Below are 22,779 nucleotides of genomic sequence, written 5' to 3'. Positions count from 1 at the left end.
CCTTTTTAAGGTGAGAGGAGAAAGATTAAAAAAAAATGAGGGGCAAATTTTTATAAAGAGGGTGGCTTGCATATGGAATGAACTTCCTGAGGAAGAGGTGGGTGTGGGTGCGATTATAACATTTAAAAGTAATTTGGATAAGTACATGAATAGGAAAGGTTGGACAGATATGGGCCAGGAGCAGCAGGACTAGTGTTAGTTTGGGATTATGTTCGGCATGGACTGGTTGGACCAGAGGGTTTGTTTCCATGCTGCATGATTCTATGACTCGATAACACTGGTCTGAGCCTTTAGATTACTCGGTCCAGTCAAAGTGCCACAATGCCATTGCCTCCCAATGGCCAGGAATCTCCTGAACTGGATAATATCAACCAACTGAGCAGCAAAGAGTATTTTAATACTTGAAAAGTTCTTCGTAATGATCCTTCAGCCATAGGCCAGGACATTTAAGTTATCATTTGCAGATAACTCACTTTTCCTTTTAGTCAGTGGCTTTATTACCATCTTAAGATATTTGACAGTGAGTATTAAGGGTTGGCTGTGACTTAGTGATTCTAGTTATCAGGTTGTCACAGAGCTGTTGACAGTGACTCAGCGTGATGTTACTCTGAATCCCCAGGACAACCAGTTACTGTTACTCCTGTTACTACTTTGAGGAGCTTTATACATACAGCTCCTCAATTAAGAGAGTTCATTGACCTCAGTTTGAAACCCACCTCTCCTCATTGAATCCTAAAGTATTTTATGAGCCAATTAGTCCCTATTGTATGACAGCAGTGTAAACCTCAAGAGATCACACAGTCCCCCAACTGTGACAATGCCCAGTAACTGAGAGGCTCACGTTACACAGCTGACAATTGATATGAAACATCTCTAATGTGCTGCTATGACCCACTACAGTAGCAGGCCTTGCCATTCCTAGAGACATCGCAACAGCCAAAATATTTGTTGATGATTGAACTCCCAATTTGGCTCCAATTATTAATACAGTATGAAAGTATATATGCCACAAGGTTGTGTAACTTAATAAGGAACAAAACTATTTTTGATGAACAAATTGTTTTTAACTAATAGCAACGGTGCGTATGAATTACCAACTTAAAATCCTGTAACCGTTGTAGTCTATTGTAATTGCCTGCACAGTGACACATGACAGACCCACAAAGATATGGATTTGAAGGGTGGGAAAATAAACAGGGAAAACACAGTTCAATAGTGCCAAACTAGAGTACAAGATTTGACGAGTTGTTTTAGTTTGATGTCTTCCGGTATCCTTGAATGTTATTTCAGTTCTTTGCTGACAACAAGGTTGTTTGCCCCAGTGTTAAGTTACTGGTTCAGACTGATCCTGTCAATACCCAAGGAAGCTTTCATCCACCTTTCTTCTGCAGGGGTATGCAAAATGCAGCTCACGGAAATAGGTGGGTGAGATACAGTAAGCAGGTGCTGGAGTTACTTACACCCAGGTACAAGGGGCTGAGAGTGTGGGCGAGACAGAGGGAGAAGGAGAAAAGGAAAGAGGGAGAGAGGGAGACAGGAAGAGAGGGAGAGGTAGAGAGCCAGAGCTATATTGTGTTCTGCTGCACTGCCGCCACACAAACCTTAACACCTTGTCGGCAGCTGTAACACTGTATCCCACACTCTGTTCTGTTACCCTGATGCACTTGTCTAGTGCGATCTGCCTGTAAGGCACATTTTACAAAACCTTTCACTGAAGTGCAGTACACGTGACAGGAATAAATCAAATCAAATCAAAAATTGGTCTGGGGACAATACAAATATCGTTGTTACATTGAACTTTCTCAAACCAACACTAGTGGATTAATGGTAAAGCCAATCAAACCAGCAGTACTGGGCAAAATCACCACAAACTCAAACAAGTGGAGACAATTAGTCTGACTTTGATATCACTAAGCAGTAAGACAGGGCTGAATCTTACTTACTATTTGGATCAGAGTCACTTTTGTCTGGTTTTTAGAAGGGTTTCTTGCTGCGACATCTCTTGTCCTGTCTTACCAAACACACCTTATTAATGACCTCTTCTTTACCAATGGAACGTCTCCTCCCCAACTCTAGCCCTACCCTTCCAGGCACCAAACTCATTGCTGACAAGATATCCTAGAATTCACCAGCATAAGCTCCTTACCTTTGTGTTCAATACTCCTCACAATAAAACATAATATTCCATAACCTTTCTGCATTCCTTGCTCCAAGTGCATACAGATATCTATGATTCTTGCACTACAACACCCAGATCATTCCGTATCTCAGACCTCTGCAATCTCTCACAGTTTAGGTGATATGTTGCATTGTTATTCTTTTTGCCAAGATGAACAAGTTAAAAGTTTTGTATGTTGTACTCCATTTACCAGATCTTTGCCCACTTACTTCCTTTGGTAGGCTTCTCTTCACAACTCACCTTTCTACCTATCTTTGGTACATCAGCAAATTTAGCCACCTTTGGTCCCTTCATTCAAATCATTTATATGAATTGTAAACAGTGAGGCCTGAGCAATGACTTTATGGCACACCACTCGTGACATCCTGCCAGCCTGAAAATGATCCAGTTATTCCAACTCTTCGCTTCCTGTCAGCAAAGCAATCTTCCATCCATGCCAATATGTCACGCCAATATCATGAGCTTTTATTTTCCACAATAACCTTTGATGTGGCACCTTACTAAATGTCTCCTAAGAGTTATCCACAACACAAGTTACTTCTTCAAAGAACTCCAGTAAATCAGTTAAACACAATTTCACTTCAGCAAAACCATGTTGGTTCTGCCTGATTACCTTGTGTTTATCCAAATACTCTGTTATAAATGTCTTTCATCAAAGCTCCTAACATTTTCCCAATGGCAAATGTTAAGTTAACTGGCCTGTAGTTTACTGTTTACTGCTTCCCTCCTTCCTTTTTTTTCCAAACTGAAGGAACCTTCCCTGAAACTAATAAGTGTTGGCAAATTAAAACCAATGTATCAACTATCCCACCAGCTCCTTCTCAAAATCCATCAGGACCTGGGAACTTGTCAACTCACAGTTCCTATATTTTGCTCAGTACGACTTCTCTAGGAATTGAAATTTTCTTGAGTTCCACCCTTTCTTTCAATTCCTGATTTACAGCTATTTCTGGGATGTTACTCATCTCCTCTCTATTGAAGACGGATGCAAAATATCTGTTCAATTCATCTGTAATCTCTGTATCCTCCACTACTAATTCACCAAATTCATTATCTACAGGACCAACATTTACTCAGCTAACTCATTTCTTTCTTAAACATCTGAAGAAACTTTTCCTATATGTTTTTAAACTTTTGGCTAACTTTCTCTTGTACTCTAAATTTTCCATTTTTTAAAATCTTTTAATAATTCTTTGGTTGCTTTTTATATTTGGTCCAATCTTCTGACCATTCCCTATCTTTGCACAATTGTATGCCTTTTCTTTGAGTTTGACACGCTCTTTGACATTTTTAGTTAAACATAGACAGCAGTTTCGAGTTTAGAATTTTTCTTATTTGTTGGAATGTGTCTATTCTCTGCTTTCTGGAACCTCACTTTAAATGGGTTTGCCACTATGCCTTAATCTAAATATCAGTTCACTTTCACTAGCTCTGCTTTCACGCCCTCATAACTGTTCTTGTTTAAAGTCAAACACACCATGCTATCTTTTCCAGAAATGAGCAGCATCTTTACGTTGAATAATCAAATTAAAAGATTCCATTTGAAAAGTCTTGCATTTTGAGTTTTGAACTTTCCAACAAAAAGGAATTCTCAGAAAGAGTAAGTTCTGCTGACTCGTACAATCAGTCTCTTACTCCAAGGAAAATAATTTCAGGTAATAATGCTCACTGTCTGCTTACCAATCTTCATTTGAAACAGAAAAATAAGTCAATTTAACTTGGTTCTGAAATGAATTCCTCTGTGTCAGTGTCTAAAATTATGTCACATTAATCTTGATCTAAGGATTAGAGGCATTTGATTCTTCATGTTCTTTATTTTGCTACTTTGTACCGAGATTCTGTACCTAGGTACCTTTGTACCTAAGATGCCACTGTAAGTAGCGACTTATAAACTTTTCACTGTACTCATGTGTGAGTACATGTGACAATTGACATAATTCAATTCAAGTATATGCTTGAACATTCCTGCTTTAAGAAATCATTTCCAGCAACACATTTTCAGCTCTGATCTCCAGCATCTGCAATCCTCACTTTCTCCTTAAGAAATCATTCCTCAAGGTATGAAGTAAATATATTCTCCCACACATCATTTTCTGGATCCATTTCCCTACTTTCAACTACTGTTACATTTTTTCCTCACAGTTGCTTCACTTCCTCAATTTGGATGAAAACTGGGATTGCTTCAAGTATCTGATCAGAACTTGTCTTAAACGATCTAACTCCATTAGATTGTCTATTATTGGACTCAAAATTAATTTGCAGAATCCCACTTCTTAACTATTGCTTTGAGCTCCAAATGTCTGTAGTTCTGGAAGCAATGCCATCTGAACCTCCTGACCCCACTATAAACATTTGGAAAGGTATATGGATGGGATAGGTATGGAGGGATATGGACCAAACACAGGCAAATAGGACTAGTTTATTTGTGAAAACTGGATAGCATGGACAAGTTGCACCGAAGGGTCTGCTTCCTTGCTGTAAACCTCTAAAACAATCAAATCTTGTTGCTTATCAAATTAAACATCAGTGCAACAATGAATAGGAGGAATTTGAATCACAGATGCTCAGAATCCAGACAAAGGTTTGCTGACTCTGATTGAGACAGTTTCCTGCACTTCAAATTCAATGCATTTCCTACTTTCTCCACCTGAACGTAGGCCTGTCTGGTCTTCATGAAAATCACCCATGGAATTTCTCTATTTTAAAGCCAACAACTAACATGCTGGGAAATACTGATACGTTCTGACTACAGTTTGGCAGATCTACATTGGATTCTAATGGAGAATCTATAGCAAAGAGATTCAAATACAATTTTGCATTCTTTAGTTGTAAAACCGCTGACTGCCCGACCTTACCCTTCACTGGGCATCACTATTGTTACGATAATACAATAGGAGTACGTTAGACATGTTGCTGCTGTGGACACTGTTAAAGGAAGTTCAATGATATTGTGTATCAATGATATTTGATCACACAGAATTAAACTGCATTTCCTTTCTTGCACATTGAGCAACATGACTACTTCCTGAGCACCACAATCACAATTTAAACTTGATTGTGTCAGGGCATCTGCTGTGGGACACTGAACGGTCATTTCATATTCTTCTAACTAAACAAACTTTCTTTGTCCACCTTTATTTCAAATAACAGATTTAGGCCTTCCACATTACTCGATTAGCTTTTCAAATTTGAGCAGGATAAGTGAGGCAAGGGAATACACGATGGACAGAAGGATCCTGCAAAGCTCCAAGGGTCAAAGGAACCTGTGTGTGCATGTCCCTTTGTCTCTTAAGGTGTCACGACACGTGGATAAAGTGGCTAAGAGGGTAGATTTGCCTTTTTCAGCTAAGGCTTGGAGTTTAGGAGCAGGGGGGAGTTATGCTGGAGCTGTATAAAATGTTGGGTGGGCCACAACTGGATTATTGTGTGCAGTTCCACATTATAGGAGGGTTGTGATAGCACCAGAGAGGGAGCAGTGCAGATTTACCAGGATATTGTCTGGTCTGGAAGGTTTCAACTATGAAGAGAGATTGGCTAAGACCATCAGAAAGAGACAGAGGAGTAGGCCATTCAGCCCCTCAAACCTGCTCCACCATTCGAGGATTGTGACTGATCTGATATTCCTATATCCACTTTCTATAAGACCATAAGTCATAGGGGCAGAAATTAGGTTATTCAGCCCATTGAGTCTGCTCCACCATTCAATCATGGCTGATAAATTTCTCAACCCCATTTTCCCGCTTTCTCCCCATAACCCTTGATCCCCTTGATACTTAAGAACCTATCTACCTCAGTCCTAAATATACTCAATGACCTGGCTTCCACAGCCTTCTGTGACAGTGTATTCCACAGATTCCCCACTCTCTGGCTGAAGAAGTTTCTCCTTATCTCCATTCTGAAAGGTCTTCCCTTTACTCTAAGGCTGTGCCCTCGGGTCCCATTCTCTCCTACCAATGGAAACAACTTCCCAACATCCACTCTGTCCAAGGCATTCCGTATTCTGTAAGTTTCAGTTAGATGCCTCCTCATCCTTCTAAACTCATCGAGTATAAACCCAGAGTCCGCAAACATTCCTCAAACTTTCCTGCAGTTTTCCCATAATCCTTGATGTCACCATTTATCTGGATTTGAATGTACATAAGGACTGCAGCATCGGAGGCTGAGAGGTGACCTTATAGAGGTTTATAAGATCATGAGGAGCATGGATAGGGTAAATAGACAAGGTCTTTCCCTGGGTAGGGGAGTCCAAAAATAGAGGGCATAGGTTTAAGGTGAGAGGTGAAAGATTTAAAAAGGATCTAAGGGGCAACTTTTTTAGGCAGGGGGTGGTGCATGTATGAGGAAGTGGTGGAGGCTGGTACAATTACAACATTTCCTAGGCATCCAGATGGGTATATGAATAGGAAGGGGCATGGGCCAAGTGCTGGCAAATGGGACTAGATTGACTTAGGATATCTGGTCAGCATGGATGAGTTGGACTGGTGAGTCTGTTGCCGTGCTGTACATTTCTATGACTCTGCCTCCACAGCTCTCTGTGGCAAGGAGTTCCAATGACTCACAACCCTTCTCATTTCAGTCTTAAGTTGGTGTCCCTTTATTCAGAGACTATGTTCTCTGTTCCGAGATTCTTCTATGAAGGGAAACTTCCTTTAACAGTGTCCACAGCAGCAACATGTCTAGCGTACTCCTATTGTATTATCGTAACAATAGTGATGCCCAGTGAAGGGTAAGGTCGGGCAGTCAGCGGTTTTACAACTAAAGAATGCAAAATTGTATTTGAATCTCTTTGCTATAGATTCTCCATTAGAATCCAATGTAGATCTGCCAAACTGTAGTCAGAACGTATCAGTATTTCCCAGCATGTTAGTTGTTAAGTTTACCTTGTTAAGCTGTTTAAGAATCCTGATGTACTGGGATTGATTTCCTTGGAGCAGGGGAGAGTGAGGAGGGACATGAATGGGATGTATAAAATGAGGGGCTTAGACAAGCTAAACAGGAAGAAACTTTTCCCCTTGGTGGAAGGAAAAATGACCAGGGGACATAGATTTAAAGTAAGGAGCAGGAGGTTTAGAGGAGAAGTGAAGAAATGTTTTTTCATCCAGAGGATGGTGGGAATCTGGAACTCACTGCCAGGAAGGGCGGTAGAGACAGAAACAGAAGTACTTAGATGTGTATTAATGACGGCAAAGCATGCAAGGCTATGAGCCAAGTGCTTGAAAATGGGGCGAGAGTGGTTAAGTGCTTGTTTTTGTCTCACACAGACTCAATGGGCCAAAGGACCTTTCTCTGTGTTCTAGATCTCTGTGACTTCAGTACTTTTCCAAAGTAAATAGTGACTTCTTTATTATAATTTGAGCATTCCTCTGAATTGACAAACACTCTACTGAATATTTCTTTAAAAACTAGTATGGGTCTTTAAGGTGTTGTTTTGCTTGTTGATGTTTACCAACTTCCTGAGGTTTGTGACACATTTTACAGAATTGCACAGCAGTTTTGTGAGTAAAACTCCTGATTGCTGATGCTTGAGTTTTCCATATTCTTAAATGTCCTTCAGTAGGAATTTCAAGTACTACTCAGAATATCTCCTTGTAGTATCTGGACAGTGCCACTATCTGATGAACAACTGTCTGTTCTTCATCTGCAGATCTGTTAGGGGTCTCCATTCCCTTATCAGAAATCCATTTTTAATACAACCACCTTCTGAGACAACTTCAAACTCAGCTTTAGCCTAACCTGTCTATGATAACTTACTTATCTCTGGATCTATTTTCTGAGACTCAGTTCATGAAAAGGTGCCAAATGCTTCTTTGAATTAACCCCCCCCCCCATTAAGGAAAGTTTCAGCTAGTCTAACATCAGCTTAGCATATTACTCTGACTTCTGGTGTTGGACTTTGTTTAGTTATTATTCAAGTCACCACACATGATGGCAAAATACCCACAGCCTGTTCTTATTACTGTTCCTATCTCTATAAACTCACTCAGAGTTTCTGTGATTATGGACAATGCTCCAACCAAATCATTCACTCAGGTGTAAGTCTTTACCTACTCCTATTATGACTGGTCCAGACAACAAATAACACCCCAAATGCACTTTGCACAATGAAACCAGGATACACTCTCCATTTATGCTGTTTCTTAACATTTGCCTTTCATTGAACTTTCTCTGAAGGAAGAGCTAAATCCATTTGCAGTGAAAGAGTTTGCTTAGTTCTGTTGTTCATTAATGTCGTCATGAATTGAACTGCATTATTTGAAGAGAAAAGGGTCATCCTCCTTCTTGACAAAAATGGTTTCTTTCTCATCTCCTCACTTCTCCTGCCCTTACAGCAGTGTTTACCTCTTATGCCTTCATCATAGTTGAAGCTACAATTTATTCCACAGCATTTCCTATTTAAGTTCCATTATCAGAATCACTCAACTCAACCCAATAAGTCCTGCGGGCTTTCCTTGCAATTTCCATTGCTCTCAACAAATGTGTCCCACTTTGTTTTAACAATGGAAACACTTTTGCTTTCACCCATAATCCTCAGCACCTCCCTTCCTACTCTGTAGTGCATTCCCTGTTGTCCATTCCTTACCTTGGCTACTTGCCCCCATTTTACCCTCCTGCTTTCGATCTATTTCAAATCTATGACGGTGACGGAAAAAACGATTTAGTTTTATGGATCAGCTCATAATGGTCAGCCATTACTACTGCCTGTCCAGCAGTTGCGACCTATTGATCTTCTGAATAGGTTCTTATTGCAAAAGAGTTAATTTTGAAATTCTTCGTAGAGAATGCTATTTCTGAAACTTCATTGGTGTTTCCCGCTCCAAATGCTTGTATGTGCTTGTTAAAATTACTTTGCTTAACCCTTTCAAATTCCATAAAGCTTCATCTAGGCTGTTGCCTTTAATTGCAAACCTTTTGCCTGCATACCTGAGGAACAAAGGCTCATAATCCTCAGAAACCTCCTCTGACAGGGAAGCATACATTTTCTGTGCTTTACCTTGAACTTGTCCAATTTTCCTTCACCCACCTCCTTTAGGTTGTTATTTTCTCAAATGAACTGAAGAACATTTCCTCATCTTTCTTCTCAAGGCTTTGTAATAACAAACATTTCCTGACAACATTAAACCATGATGAGGGTTTTCCCCATTAAGACTCTCCTTATCTCTGGCTTTTTTCTCATAACTGCATTATTTTTAGTTTAAGCTTGTTTCCTTTCCCTTGGCAATTCAACTTCTAGACTTCTCGTTTCCATTTCCTGTATTTTTAAAATAAATTTCAATGCTCATTCTTCCTGTCTCTCTGTCATTTTATACTTCTTCATTCTTCCCATGTGCTTAACCTGCTTTAACTGTAGCTCAATGTGAACTGAATGTGGTATCTCACTACTTGTAGTACCGGGTTTCTCTTCTAATTCCATTGAACGCAAATGCTGTTCTAGTACTTCAATCATTTCTGCTTTCCTAGCTCTAGCAACAAACGTGCAAGGAGAAAGTGAGGACTGCAGATGCTGAAGATCAGGGTCGAGAGTGTGGTGCTGAAAAAGCACAGCAGGTCAGGCAGCATCCGAGGAGCAGGAGAATTGACGTTTTGGGCATGATTCCTGATGAAGGCCCAAAATGTCGATTCTCCTGCTCCCCAGATGCTGCCTGACCTGTTGTGCTTTTCCAGCACCACTCTCTTGACTCTAACAAGAAATGTGCCTTCCAGTTAACTTGCCAACATGGCTTTCCGGATCTTGTACAAGTTCATGAGAAACACCTCTTCTATTTGCAGCAAGGCCTTCACAATGTCTTCTGAAACTCCGTTGCACATTTATCTCTGAATCCAATAGTCCTCAGAGTCATCAAAGCTCAGTTGGCAAAGTCCGATCCCAAACTAAGTGTTGTCACTGACTTTGGTGACCGGTAGTTCTGTGTTCTGAAGAACAGTCATACTGGACTTGAAACATTACCTCTCCACAGATGCTGCCAGACCTGCTGAGTTTCTCTAGCACTCCTTGCGATTTGTTTCAGATTTATAGCGTCCACAATATTTTGCTTTGAGTGTCATTGTACTGAGTTGATCATTAAAGACCACGCACATATTAAATTGGTGAGGATGCAGTTTCCCTGTGTGGGTGATGGCCATCTCGACCTTGTATTTTGTTCTGGAACAAGGAATTACAGATAATGCAGCATTTGCTGTTTTGCTATCTCCAGAGTACCAGAGAACTAGGCAATACTGAAGAAATAGCAAGAACACTTTTCCCCTAAAGAATTTAATAAACCCGAGGAGAACCATAATTTTGTGTACTGTTGAGGAAAAAGAACAGTCAGTGAATACGGAGGTGATGAGAAAGAATTTTCACAAAAGGTGTTATTTACTGATGTTTGCTCTTGTACATATTACACTGCAATGAGGTGTGAATGAGAGAATAAACACAGCTGTTTCTGTCAAACTAACTTGAGCATGAGTTTTAGAAAACAATTTTCAGATTGACTCGTTAACACTTCATGCTTTTCAGCCAACCTCAGCCACTACCCTATTTAATAATTGTAAACTGAATTTAAAATGTTTGCTCCCATTCACAAATTCTTTCAAGGTGAATTGGCCAGGCTAAATTGCCTGTAGTGTTCAGGAGTGTGTAGGTTAGGTACATTAGTCAGGGGAAATGTAGGGTAATGGGGAGGAGAATGGGTCTGGGTGAGATACTCTTTGGAGGGTGAGTGTGGACTTGTTGGGCCAAATGGCATGTTTCCACACTATATGGATTCTATGATGAAGAATTCATCCTACCTCTGCAATTTTGCATATCTTAGTATCACTTCCTAACTGCTTTGACTGGTTGTTTCAGCTGCTGGTTAGATCTTCAACTCCCTCAGTTCCTTCTTTAAGCCCTTGTCCATTACAGTAACTCTTCCCCCCTTCTCCACCCTCAAAATTTCAAGCAGCCTCCTTTTTAATCTCCTGTTCTGACACAAAGTATAGTGACGTTTTGTCATTTGGCATGCATGCAGGACGGGTGGTACAGATCAAACAAAACAGGGAAGTCACATTTTTCTAGACCCAAGACAAAATACTGCTTTGCCTTAAAGGGGTGGAAGGGAGATAAAGCAGCTAGAAAGATGAGGGTCTCAGTGCAGCAGGCACCACAGTAAAAGCCACACAATGAAAGAGTCAGCCAAAACCACAACTTCCAGACAGGCTTTTAAACACAATTGTGCTGTCAGCTTTACTGACAATTGCTCTGAACATGTATCTTTGTTCAGGCACAGTAACCACCACAGCAATTCAATACTTCAAACATAAAACACAAGAACAACTTCTGCAGACTTAGAAACGACCATACTTGCCAATTTTCTTTAAAAAAAAGTGTTACCTGAATGCGCAAGGTGAACAATTTCTTCTTAAAAAATCAAGCTGTCAGATATTGCTAAAGAATTCTCAGATATTGCTATAGAACTCTGTGGTAGACTGCTGGGTAACATCAAACCCATTGCAACGTTTTACCCTCTGCAAAGCAGAGTCAGGTGACAAAGCGAGCCATTGTTACTGTGGGTGAATTAAATTGTTAATTAAAAACAAAAGGGATGGCCATTTTCTTCTTCCCCCAGACTACCACAAAATGGCAGCAAAAGTTTAAGCTGATGGTAGGGACCGTGAGCAACAAACGGCTTCTGAATAAAAAAAACAAACACAGCAGGTGCCGAAAATTGGGAAATAAGGGCAGAAAATGCTTGAAAGTCTCTGCAGGTCGGGCAGCATCAGTAGAAAGAGAAACAAAGCTAACGGGATGTATTTTCATCCTCAAGGCAGCAAACGGGAGTCAGGGAAATTTCTGACTTTCCACATCCACTTCAAAACTGCCACATTATTGTGCTCAGAATTCCTGTAACTTTGGGTGAATCAGGAAGTATTGGTAATTTATCAAGATCTGTGCTCAAAAAGATATAAGGACTTCGAAGTATTTGCTTCATAATTTCATCCTTTGTTTAAGGGACAGAAAGTTGGGACAATTCTTTGAATGCCAGTGATAACGAGCTTTTCTGCCCAGTGACCTCTTCAAATTTATTTTTCTCTCCCACGGACAATACAAAAGCAAAGAAAGGAGCATGTTGCTTACATTTTGATTGGTGTACCAGTAGAGTGAAGCTTCCTTTAGAATAAACCAATATTTCTTCCATTTCTGAGTGAAGTATCCTTTGGCATCTTTCTTCTTCCACAGCCAGCCTTCGCAGTCACCATGACCTAAGTCCTTGCAGGAAATGCGTCGCCTGCTGCCACCAGTTAGAGAACCTGAGGGGGAGAAGGAGAAATTAAAGCACAAGGAGAAGGAATGTATGGAACTTGAGGCTATCACTTCAACGCCTATGTTCATCCAGCAGCAACATCACTGAGGGACATAGTGAGGGCCTGATGGGAGTACAGCCTAACCTCTCTAACCTTAAGGTTTAAATTCTAACGGGCTTGACAAATGCCACCCTACTCATCACAGAAGGTCATCACAGAGATGACAACTGGAGTCAAGCCACGTTTGACTGACCTGTGTGGCAGAGTCAAAGAATCGCAGCATTGTTACAATGCAAATAGATGCCATTTGGTCCATCTTGTCTACCCTAACCTTTTGAACATTTTATTCCTGTTCCATAACCCTGCACCTTCTTTCGATTTAAATAACCATCCCATGCTTATACGAATACCTCAATTGAACCTGCCTCCATCACAAGTCCAGACAGTGCATTACCGCTTGCTGTGTGGAAAAGAAATTCTCATCTTGCATTTCACAAGCCCTCTGGCTCTCAATCTTTTGACGGGCAGTAGGACTAGGAGAATCAAACTAATCCCAACAGTCATTCACCACCTGAATACGTGAGCCAAGAAAAGATGGGAAGCTGGTTAATGTGGGACGAAGGTATGATTAATGGCATGTTGCATCGGCCAGAAATGACAGTCGGTGAATACTTAAAATACAAAACAAATTGCAGAAAAAGGAATATTCAAGCACATGAAGCATTCATCACTAATCTCAGCGACAAACCTTTCAAGGCAAATGCTGTTTCAGTTTATTAGGCTTTCTCGTTCTGCTTTCTGATGTTAAATTAAACCTATTATTCCAATATACCTCTTCTTGATACTTCTTCAGTAAAGGCTGGAGTAAATGGTAATTGCATTCCAATAAGTGGCAATCCTCACACCTGTTAAAAAGGATTATGTGATCAAGCAAAACCCAGAAAAATTAATGGAACAGCGTTCAGGATTGAAGTAAAGGAGGTCACAGGCAGTAAGCCGGAGCAGATTTCAGATTCAAACATGACTGGTGTCGAGCAGAGTTCTACATTTTGATGTTTACTGCCAGTATTGGTTGTTACTTTCACATGTCCCTATGAAATTTCATTGATTTTTGCAAAGGCGCCTGCACTTGGAAGGTGATAATGAATTTTAGCTAAAAGAAAAAAGGAAGTAAATGAAATGTGATAATTTCCTCCACACGGTAATTAATTCTCATAAGAATGTCAATAGTAATGTGGTCACTGAAAAAAAAGCAAGCAAACACAAAAATCGATTAAAAAGGCAGCTGACATGTTGGGATTTATTTCAAGTAGAGGCAGTTATGCTTCAGTTGTGTGCATCTTAAATCAGACACCATCTGAAAGGCTGCATCTCAGGAAAGGTGTATTTGTCTTAGAGAAGGTGTGGCATGAATTCACCTGAATTAAGCTGGGGATTTTATGAGGCGAGATTGCATAAACTTTGCTTGTATCCCCTTGAGTATAGGAGATGGAGGAGCGATTTGATTGAGGGTTTTAAAATGTTCAAAGAACTTAATGGAATAGACATGGAGAAACGATCTCCCCCAGTGGGAATCAAGAACCAGGGGACACGTAAATCAGAGAATAGTCATTCAGGAACAAGATCAGAAGTAATTCTTCACACAAAGGGCAGTAAAAAGTTTGAATTAACTGGCTCAAAAGGCAGCAGACACAGGTTCAGTTGGAGCTTTAAAAGACTACAATCACTCGATCGATGCTTTGTTTTAAGAACTTCCATTGCCCTTGGGAGCACACTATTATTTTGTATGGATGAAAAACAGTTTAACTTCTAGTCTGTTGTATAAGCGCTACATATTGTGCAGTGGGACTAGCTGTTGGCTGCCATGGCTACTCATTGGTCAGCATTGTACAGAATGGAGTATGACTGGGGGCAGAGGAAACAGACCACATTCATGAGTTTGGCATGATTGAAGTGGCGGGCTTGTCAGTACGTTTTATGGACGGGCTAGTTTGCAATCTCATCGCACTGATTATTCCACTTGTGTTTGGCTACAGGAAGAGCAGATCAAAAATAATAATGACTTGATCAGTTAGAAATCCCAAACACTGCATCCAAAACAACCTTTGCAAGAGGCAAACAAAGTGATAAAAGCAGATATATGCTCTAAAGCCTGGAAGATCACCGAATATAAGTTACACAATTGTAATACACGATGAAGTTTTACTGTAAAAAGACAGTTAGCTTAAAGAACAGAATGCTACAAAGGCTCAGTTATTCTTCTGAAACTGGACGACCATCCACGAGTTTTCAGATTTAAAGAATGGAATCATTGAATCGTACAGGAGACAAGGAGTCTATTTGCCAATCGTGATGTGTGAAAAAAGCCATTCCTACCCCCTCAGTTCTTTCACCATTGTCCTGAATATTTTTCCCACTCAAGAATGATCAAATCTCCCCTTCAATGGGTATTAATGAATCTGCTTACTCAAGAGTTTCAGGCAGCCCACTGTACATCCCTACAGCCTACCATGGAAAATACATTCTACTGGTTCCTGGGTCAATTATCTGAAATCAGTGTCCTTTGATTATTGATCCTCTTGCTTGTTTCTCTCATAATGATGAAGACGTCAATTAAGTACTACTGTAACCTTCTCTGGCCTGAGGAAAATAGTCTGGATTTCTCTAGTCTCACCACATGCAACCCTGGTACCATTCTAGTAAATTTCCTCTGCATCCTCTTGAGGTTTGACGTCCCTTCTATGCCAAAATTAGGCCCAATATTACAGTGTGGTCTAACCAGTGATTTTGTAAAGTTGCAGCGGAACCTGCTTGCATTAGTACTTATTTATAAACCCAGGGACCGTACATGCCTTTTACACAGTTTTGTCAACTTGATCTGTCACTTTCAATGATTTAAAATGACATATTTCTTACCTTTCGTTTTCTTTTTGGTTTTTGCTCTCAAAGAAGCATAATGAAAAGACTGTGAAAAACAAACAAACAGGATAACTCAATATTTCTAGCCAATTAACTGAAGTTTGGTACATAACATGTGACACAATGACAAAAGGTATTAATTGTCATATTTGAAAAATAAGCCATGTGTTTCATTTCATGTTCTATAGTTCATCCATCATATTAATTCTCTTTCTCAGATTTAAATGCACATTACTCTGCAGCAAAGGGGTGCAGATACTGATGTAGTTACGTTTTAGTGCAGATGGCATGGTTGTCGACTTTTGAGAGCGAGAAGGGTTCAAGAATTAAGTGCATATTGGAGGGGGCTGTGTAAAAACTGATAGTGACCTCTGGGAATCCTTCACCTCTCCAACTTGAGAAATGCTCCTGAGAAATTCAGCACCCATCAGGAATGGGAACAACCATCTTCTCTACAATACTAAAAATCAACAATCAGAAGCAATACCACTTTTCAATATCACTCAGGAAAGAAAACAGAGTGCACATTTTATTGAAAATACTCACTTCAAGATCCTCCATGTGAGACAATTTACCCTTGGGATAGATTTTCCACAATTGACTCTGAATACAATCAATTTATCTCCCTCATAGGTTTCTGTCAAGCTGACCTTAAGGGGTCACTCGGCTGAATTGAAGCACAGGGGCCATTCACCCCCTTGAGTTTGCTCTGTCGTTCAATTAGATTATGTGCAGAGCGTTACCTTTGTCTGCCAGTGAGTCTGGAGGCAGGGAGAACCATCAAATTACCCTTGAGGCCTTCCTACTGACCTCCCATTCATACAGTCCTCAGTTTAAGATGGGTGAGGCTTAAGCTGATATACCCATGTACCAAATGTAGCCCATAAGTGACCAAAACAAAGTCAATTTTCCACATGGCCTAGATTTTTAGGCTGACTGGAAGCTCAGTGGTGGGTGGGGAGGTGCGAGCCCAGAAAGTGCTCTAGACTCGGGGCAGGGTGGTTGGTGGTTCGGGGGAGACGGGTGAAGGTGTTGCAGCTATTAACAAGCTCAGGCACCCGCAAGCTGCCAACAGGGTCTTCCCTCCTCCAACAGGGTGTCGTCTTGCTCTTCCCCAGATGCATCAGTCCACCAACACACCCATCCCTCTCCTCCTTTCTCTGAGACACCCAATACATACCACAGAGACCTCTCGCTGTACCAGTCCTGCCCACTGTGCCTTCTGGCATCACTGGGAAAAGTTTCAGATTGTAGATTTCACTCAATTGGAAAAAAACCTCTCTCATTCACAAAAAGACATTTTGATGGATGTAGACATTTCTTTGACAGGTTCCCAGGCCATATCTATATATAGATTATAAGTAGAAAAGATTGAGCCTAAAAAAGATTAATACACTTCTATCTTTTCGGGTTGGGTGTGTGGTGTTGGAAAAGCACAACAGGTCAGGCAGCATCCAAGGAGCAGGAAAACACCAACACCACCCCCCACCTTTTCGTCCGTCACATCGATGACTGTATCGGTGCTACCTCATGCTCCCAAGGCGAGATTGAACAGTTCATCAACTTCACTAATACCTTTCACCCCCACCTAAATTCACCTGAAAATATTCTCCTACTTCTTGGATGCTGCCTGACCTGCTGTGCTTTTCCAGTGCCACACTCTCGACTCTGACCTCCAGCATCTGCAGTCCTCACTTTCTCCATATATCTTTAAGGCTCAACCTTTTCAATTTTTAATAATCCCAAATGCTACTACATGTTCCCCTCAAAGAATACCTGAACCTGACTCCCCCACAGGAGTCCTGGGGCCTTATTCAGTTCTTCAAAGTGGACTCTGTCTTTCCAAAGGGAGTGCACCGAAAACAGACCCACTCTGACTCTGTTGTTCTGTGCATTCTGCTTCCAGACAGTGGGAATACCAAATAGGGACTTTTTAAAAATTAATTCACAGGAATGTCTTGCTGTCTATTGCCCATCCCTATTTGACTAGAGGGCAGTTGAGAGTCAAGCACATCACTATGGATCTGGAATCATATGTAGTCCAGGCCAGATAAGGATGGCAGATTCCTTCCCTAAAGGACATTAGTGAACTAGATGGGACTTTTTTTTTACAGCATACTGGATTAGTGGTGCTGGAAGAGCACAGCAGTTCAGGCAGCATCCAACGAGCAGAGAAATCGACGTTTCGGGCAAAAGCCCTTCATCTTTTGCCCGAAACATCGATTTCGCTGCTCGTTGGATGCTGCCTGAACTGCTGTGCTCTTCCAGCACCACTAATCCAGTATTTGGTTTTCAGCATCTGCAGTCATTGTTTTTACCTTTTTTTTACAACAGTCAATTCATGGTCATCATTACTCTTAATTCCAGATTTTTTATTGAGTTTGAATTCCACCATCTGTTGTGGCAGGATTCAAACCCAGGTCTCCAGAACATTATCTGGGTCTCTGGATTAGCAGTCAAGTGACAATATCACTAAGATATTATCTCACCATTTATATGGAAGTAGCTTCACTGGACTGCTGACTTTGTGACTGATGAATCCCAGGCTGAAACAAATCCAGCACCTTTGAAAACTAGATGAGATGAGTATGGGGGTGGTACTTCCAATGTCCAGGGATTTTTCACCATGATACATTGCCCTGGTGAAGATCTGGGCCACAATCCTGGCCCTGTAAGTGGGATGCCTGCTTGAAGTTTTGGTGTGAGGTTCTGGCGCAAAAACTCCATTAGCTGGATTAAAGACTGCACATCAAGCATGATGTGCTTGACAATTAAATAAGGGAGGAGAAAGTGAGGACTGCAGATGCTGGAGATCAGAGCTGAAAATATGTTGCTGGAAAAGTGCAGCAGGTCAGGCAGCATCCAAGGAGCAGGAGAATCGACGTTTCGGGCATAAGCCCTTCTTCAGGAAATTAAATAAGGGAACCTAAATTGCATGAGAACATGTCATGAGAATGAGTGTATCACTTGCATGTGACACCAGTGGAGCAGCAGATGACCTGACCTCTATTTACTGTTTCAATGATGACACTGCTCTTTTTAAAGGAAATTGCCACTTTGCATACAAACTTAAAAATATAGCGGGTGAAATTAGACTTGGCTAAAATGGGCTCATGGTAAATTGGCAGCTGGTTTTATACTGCCACCAGTTCCGTTCACAACCGGGCACTCTGCAAAACGGGCCGCCAATTTGCTAAAAGCCTATTTTGCTCAACTGTCATAGATCAATTCCAACTTCATAATTCTAATTACCTAAAAGCAGGAATGAAGTAAAATAATTCCAGTATTTTAACTTTACTTTTATCCTACTGTGCCTATGCACTGGAATACGTATTTAAAGTTAAGGAAGAGGCAGTGTTATGAGCAGTGGGATTAGCTTTTCTGCGTCAAACAGCATATGGACATAATGGTGTAACAGTACTATCATTGGACTAGTAATTTAGAGGAGAAGGCTAATACTCTGGAGACATGGGTTCATACCTCACCATGGTGGTGGGTATAATTGAAATTAATGTGACATCATTGATGATGGTGGCTAAGATGCTATCGTCAACTGAACTGTGTAGGGAAGGAAGCCTGGTCTGACATTTACATTTCATCTGAAACGGCTCCAGTTCAAGGGCAGTAATAAGCAACAAAAGCTGCTCTTTCCAGTTACACTCATATCCCATGAAAATAAAAATGGACTTTAAAAAAAAAGTTTTTTTTTAAAAAAGTCCTCCATTTGTGCTGCAACCACCAATGGAAAAGTTTTAGCATTTATAAAGATTTTCCACTTGTGGGGAATATATAAATCTATTTACGAATAAATCCAACAAGAAATTCTGGAGAAACGTCCTATAGCCAAAATATGGCTGTCCGATCAGAATATGGAACTTATTATTAATTATTGCTAAGCAAAGATCGAGCCTTTTCTGTCTGCAATTGATTGAGGCAAATCTAACTTACCCTTAAATGTAAGTGCACACGGTAGATAGGAATAGAAAGATATGCTGATCATATAGGACGGAGGAGTACAAACTCAGACATTAATGTGCCAAGTAATTTGATTAGATTCCCTAACAGTGTGGAAACAGGCCCTTCAGCCCAACAAGTCTACACCGACCCTCCAAAGAGTAACCCACCCAGACCCATTTCCTTCTGACTAATATACCTGACACTATGGGCAATTTAGCATGGCCAATTCACCTGACCTGTACATCTTTGGACGGTGGGAGAAAACCGGAGCACTCAGAGGAAACCCACGCAGACACAGGGAGAACGTGCAAACTCCACACAGACAGTCACCCGAGGCTGGACCTGGGACCCTGGTGCTGTGAGGCAGCAGTGCTAACCACTGAGCCACTGTGCTGCCCTACCTGAGCTGTAAGTTCCATATAATTCTGCAGAACATTGTCCTGCACTCGGCTACACTCATTAGCTTGCTTTGGAGAATATGTATGTTTCCAAAGAACAACGGATTCCTACAAGAGGGTTTAAGGACAAACCTTAAAATGCACTCAAAAACAGAACTGAGGGAAGATTTATATCACAAACAGTACATTCTCCACGTTATGAACGCAACACGAGTCCAGTGTTGGGACCTTTTAGAGCCACCCCCAAGCAGTGTAGATCATCAATAAAAAATAAGTAACTTGTGTGTGATGTACATCATCTCACAGCTGGTCTTCAATATTCCTTTGATCAAATGCTCTCCAGACAGCTTGAAATGCTTTCTGTCTTGTCACAAAAAGACCACCTAAAAATAATGTACTGTATTGACTGAGTTTAAGTAGAATTCATGAATATTAGAAAGGCTTACATAAATCAAATGATACAACAGGGAATAGCAGTACTTAGCAATATTATATACTCCTACAATATCACCTAGACAAGAAAATAGCAATATTTTCCACATTTTATACCAGCGACTACACGTCAGCAATATCTCATTGGATATAAGTTTATGTCCTGGGGTTTTATTTCCTTTTACAAAGGCAAACAGTGTGGAAATTATCCATGATTCTTCACAGAAAGCTGCTGGACAGCTTACCACACACATCCGTCACGCTGTCAAGCTAAACTCCATTCAACTGTTAGCATCATTATGTGGCAACATTAACGCTGTCCAAACCTGTCACAGCATATAAGAATATCCTTGCATCAGAAATTTGTTCCATCAGATAAAATACGGTTACTAAAAGAGTTCAATGGTTGGTCATTCTCATATGAGTCAAAAAGTGTGGTGCTGGAAAAGGAGAGCAGGTCAAGGAAGCATCGAGGAGCAGGACAGTCTACGTTTCAGGCATGAGCCCTTCATCAGAAATGTCCAAAACGGCAACTCTCCTGCTGCTCAGGTGCTGCCTGACCTGCTGCGCTTTTCCAGCGCCATACTTTTTGACTCTGACCTCCAGCATCTTACTCTCTCCTTGCGGTTTACCTCCCAACCCCTCAAATCAAGTTCACTGGTTAGAAAGCACTGGATTGCAATGAGATACTCTTTATTGGCTTGCTATCAACACTCTTCATCACTAGGACACTGTGCACGTCACTGCAACTTATCCACAGGACACACAGCAGCAATTACGAAAGGTTCTTTAGACAGAACCTCCCAAACTTGTAACATCCATCACCTAGGTGCTTACGCAACGGAACACCATCATCTTCAACAACTACTGCGACATATACACTATCACAATTTGAATATATAACACAGTTCCTAAATGGTCATGATGCCAAAATCCTGGCACACGCTCTTAAACATAGCTGTCGGAATACCTTCATCAAATAAACTGCCATGATTGAAGTACAAGGTTCAAATCTAGGGGGCATCTTTTAAAGGGGAGAGGAGAAAGATTTAACAAAGACATGCAGGGCAACTTCTTTACATAAAGAGTGGTTTGTGTGTGGAATCAACTTCCAGAGGAAGTGGTGGATGCAGGTACAGTTGCAACGTTTAAAAGACATTTAGATAAATACGTGAATTAGAAAGGTTTGTAGCGATATGAGCCAGGAGCAAGCAGGTGGGACTAGTTTAGTTTGAGATTAATGAACATCGTAGACTAGTTGAACCAAAGGGTATGTTTCCATGCTGTATGACTCTATGAACAATTTCTCAACAATGAATGGACATTAAATGCCAGTCTTCCTGGTGCTGCCTGTACTATGAGTTTGAATAAAAAGAAAACTTGTGTGTGATGTCATGTACCTCGAACTTTGAATTGCTCATTCCATTCACCAAATTGCAGGCAGCAAGGATGCTGGAATATCTAAATATATAACTAGGACATGACTTTATTTTTGAGTGTCTGTGATGTAAACGACTTCGGGTGTACAGCAACAGTATACAAGCAAGTCAACTGTATCAAATGGAGCTGCTGATGGATGGAGAGGCATTTGCCATTACAATTGTTGCCCAGTGGGTTAGTCCTCTACACACACAAACTAATCCTATCATTAGGTTCCTATTCAATTGATAGTGAAACAGTCAGAAATTGAAACTCCCAACCTCAGGAAGGAGATGCAATGCTTTATAATTTGTTTTGAAAATCAAACACCAAATGTGTCTTTTTTTTGTGATTCAATTAATTATTTGGAATGCATACCTTTATGTATAGGAAACAAAATAAGGCAACAATCAAATATGCTGTGGAAGCTTTCTAAATCCAACCAAACTTAGTCACTTTACACCCATATTAACTGCCTTTTTACATTATGTTAGTAAGTGTATCACACTACACAGCCAGTTGCTCCAGTTACAACATCTCTGAAAGGTTAGCGTGAATTAATGAGAGTATTTGGGACATCAGGAGATATTAAGCAGGGAGGGATCCACCACTGGAACACTTGAATGAATTCAATAAAGTTGTCTTCATGTCTTCAATTTTTGGTTGGAGACCAATGTTCATAATCCCCATGCAGAAAAACAATGTGAAACAAGGGACTATGTGGAAATTTTGCCCAGGTTTGTGATGTACACCAAAAGCAGGACAAATCCAACCTTGCCAATTATTGCCCCATTAGTCTTCTCTTGTTCATCAGTAAAATGATGGAAGTGATAAAGTGATGTCACCCAAAGTGCTATCAGCAATAACCTACTCACGGACACCCAGTTTAGGTTCCACCAGGGCCATTCAGTTCCTGACCTAATAGATAAGGTAAATAGCAAAGGTCTTTTCCCTTGGTTTGAGAAGTTTAAAACTTCAGGGCATAATTTTAAGGTTAGAGAAGAAAGATTTAAAAGGGGCCTGAGGGGCAACTTTTTCAGGCAATGACCATTAGAGACAATCTCACCACCACTCCTTGACATTCAATGGTGTTACCATCACTGAAGCCCACCCACTATCAACATCCTTACCCTTGATCAGAAACTCAACTGGATTCTGGGTAATCCAAGATGGAGGATGGGAAAAAATTGTGGCTGTAAGAGCTGCTCCTTT

At 40.7% G+C, this 22,779-nt stretch overlaps 1 protein-coding gene across 3 annotated transcripts in view; it reads right to left on the bottom strand.

Annotated features, from left to right (window-relative positions):
- The window catches only part of LOC140495730 (connector enhancer of kinase suppressor of ras 2), a 577,745-nt gene that overhangs the window by 67,923 nt on the left and 487,043 nt on the right, over positions 1 to 22,779 (bottom strand). For all 3 annotated transcript variants that reach the window (XM_072594776.1, XM_072594774.1, XM_072594775.1), the window contains exons 15-16: positions 15,359 to 15,407; positions 12,276 to 12,448 (exon numbers count right to left, since the gene is read on the bottom strand). In XM_072594776.1, the coding sequence (XP_072450877.1) occupies positions 12,276 to 12,448; positions 15,359 to 15,407 (222 nt within the window). The remainder of the gene's footprint in view (positions 1 to 12,275; positions 12,449 to 15,358; positions 15,408 to 22,779) is intronic.

The sequence above is a fragment of the Chiloscyllium punctatum genome, chromosome 25 (genome assembly GCF_047496795.1).
Source record: "Chiloscyllium punctatum isolate Juve2018m chromosome 25, sChiPun1.3, whole genome shotgun sequence".
In the NCBI taxonomy this organism is placed as follows: domain Eukaryota; kingdom Metazoa; phylum Chordata; class Chondrichthyes; order Orectolobiformes; family Hemiscylliidae; genus Chiloscyllium; species Chiloscyllium punctatum.
The sequence above is the reverse complement of the archived record's forward strand: the minus strand, read 5'-3'. Positions and strand labels throughout refer to the sequence as shown.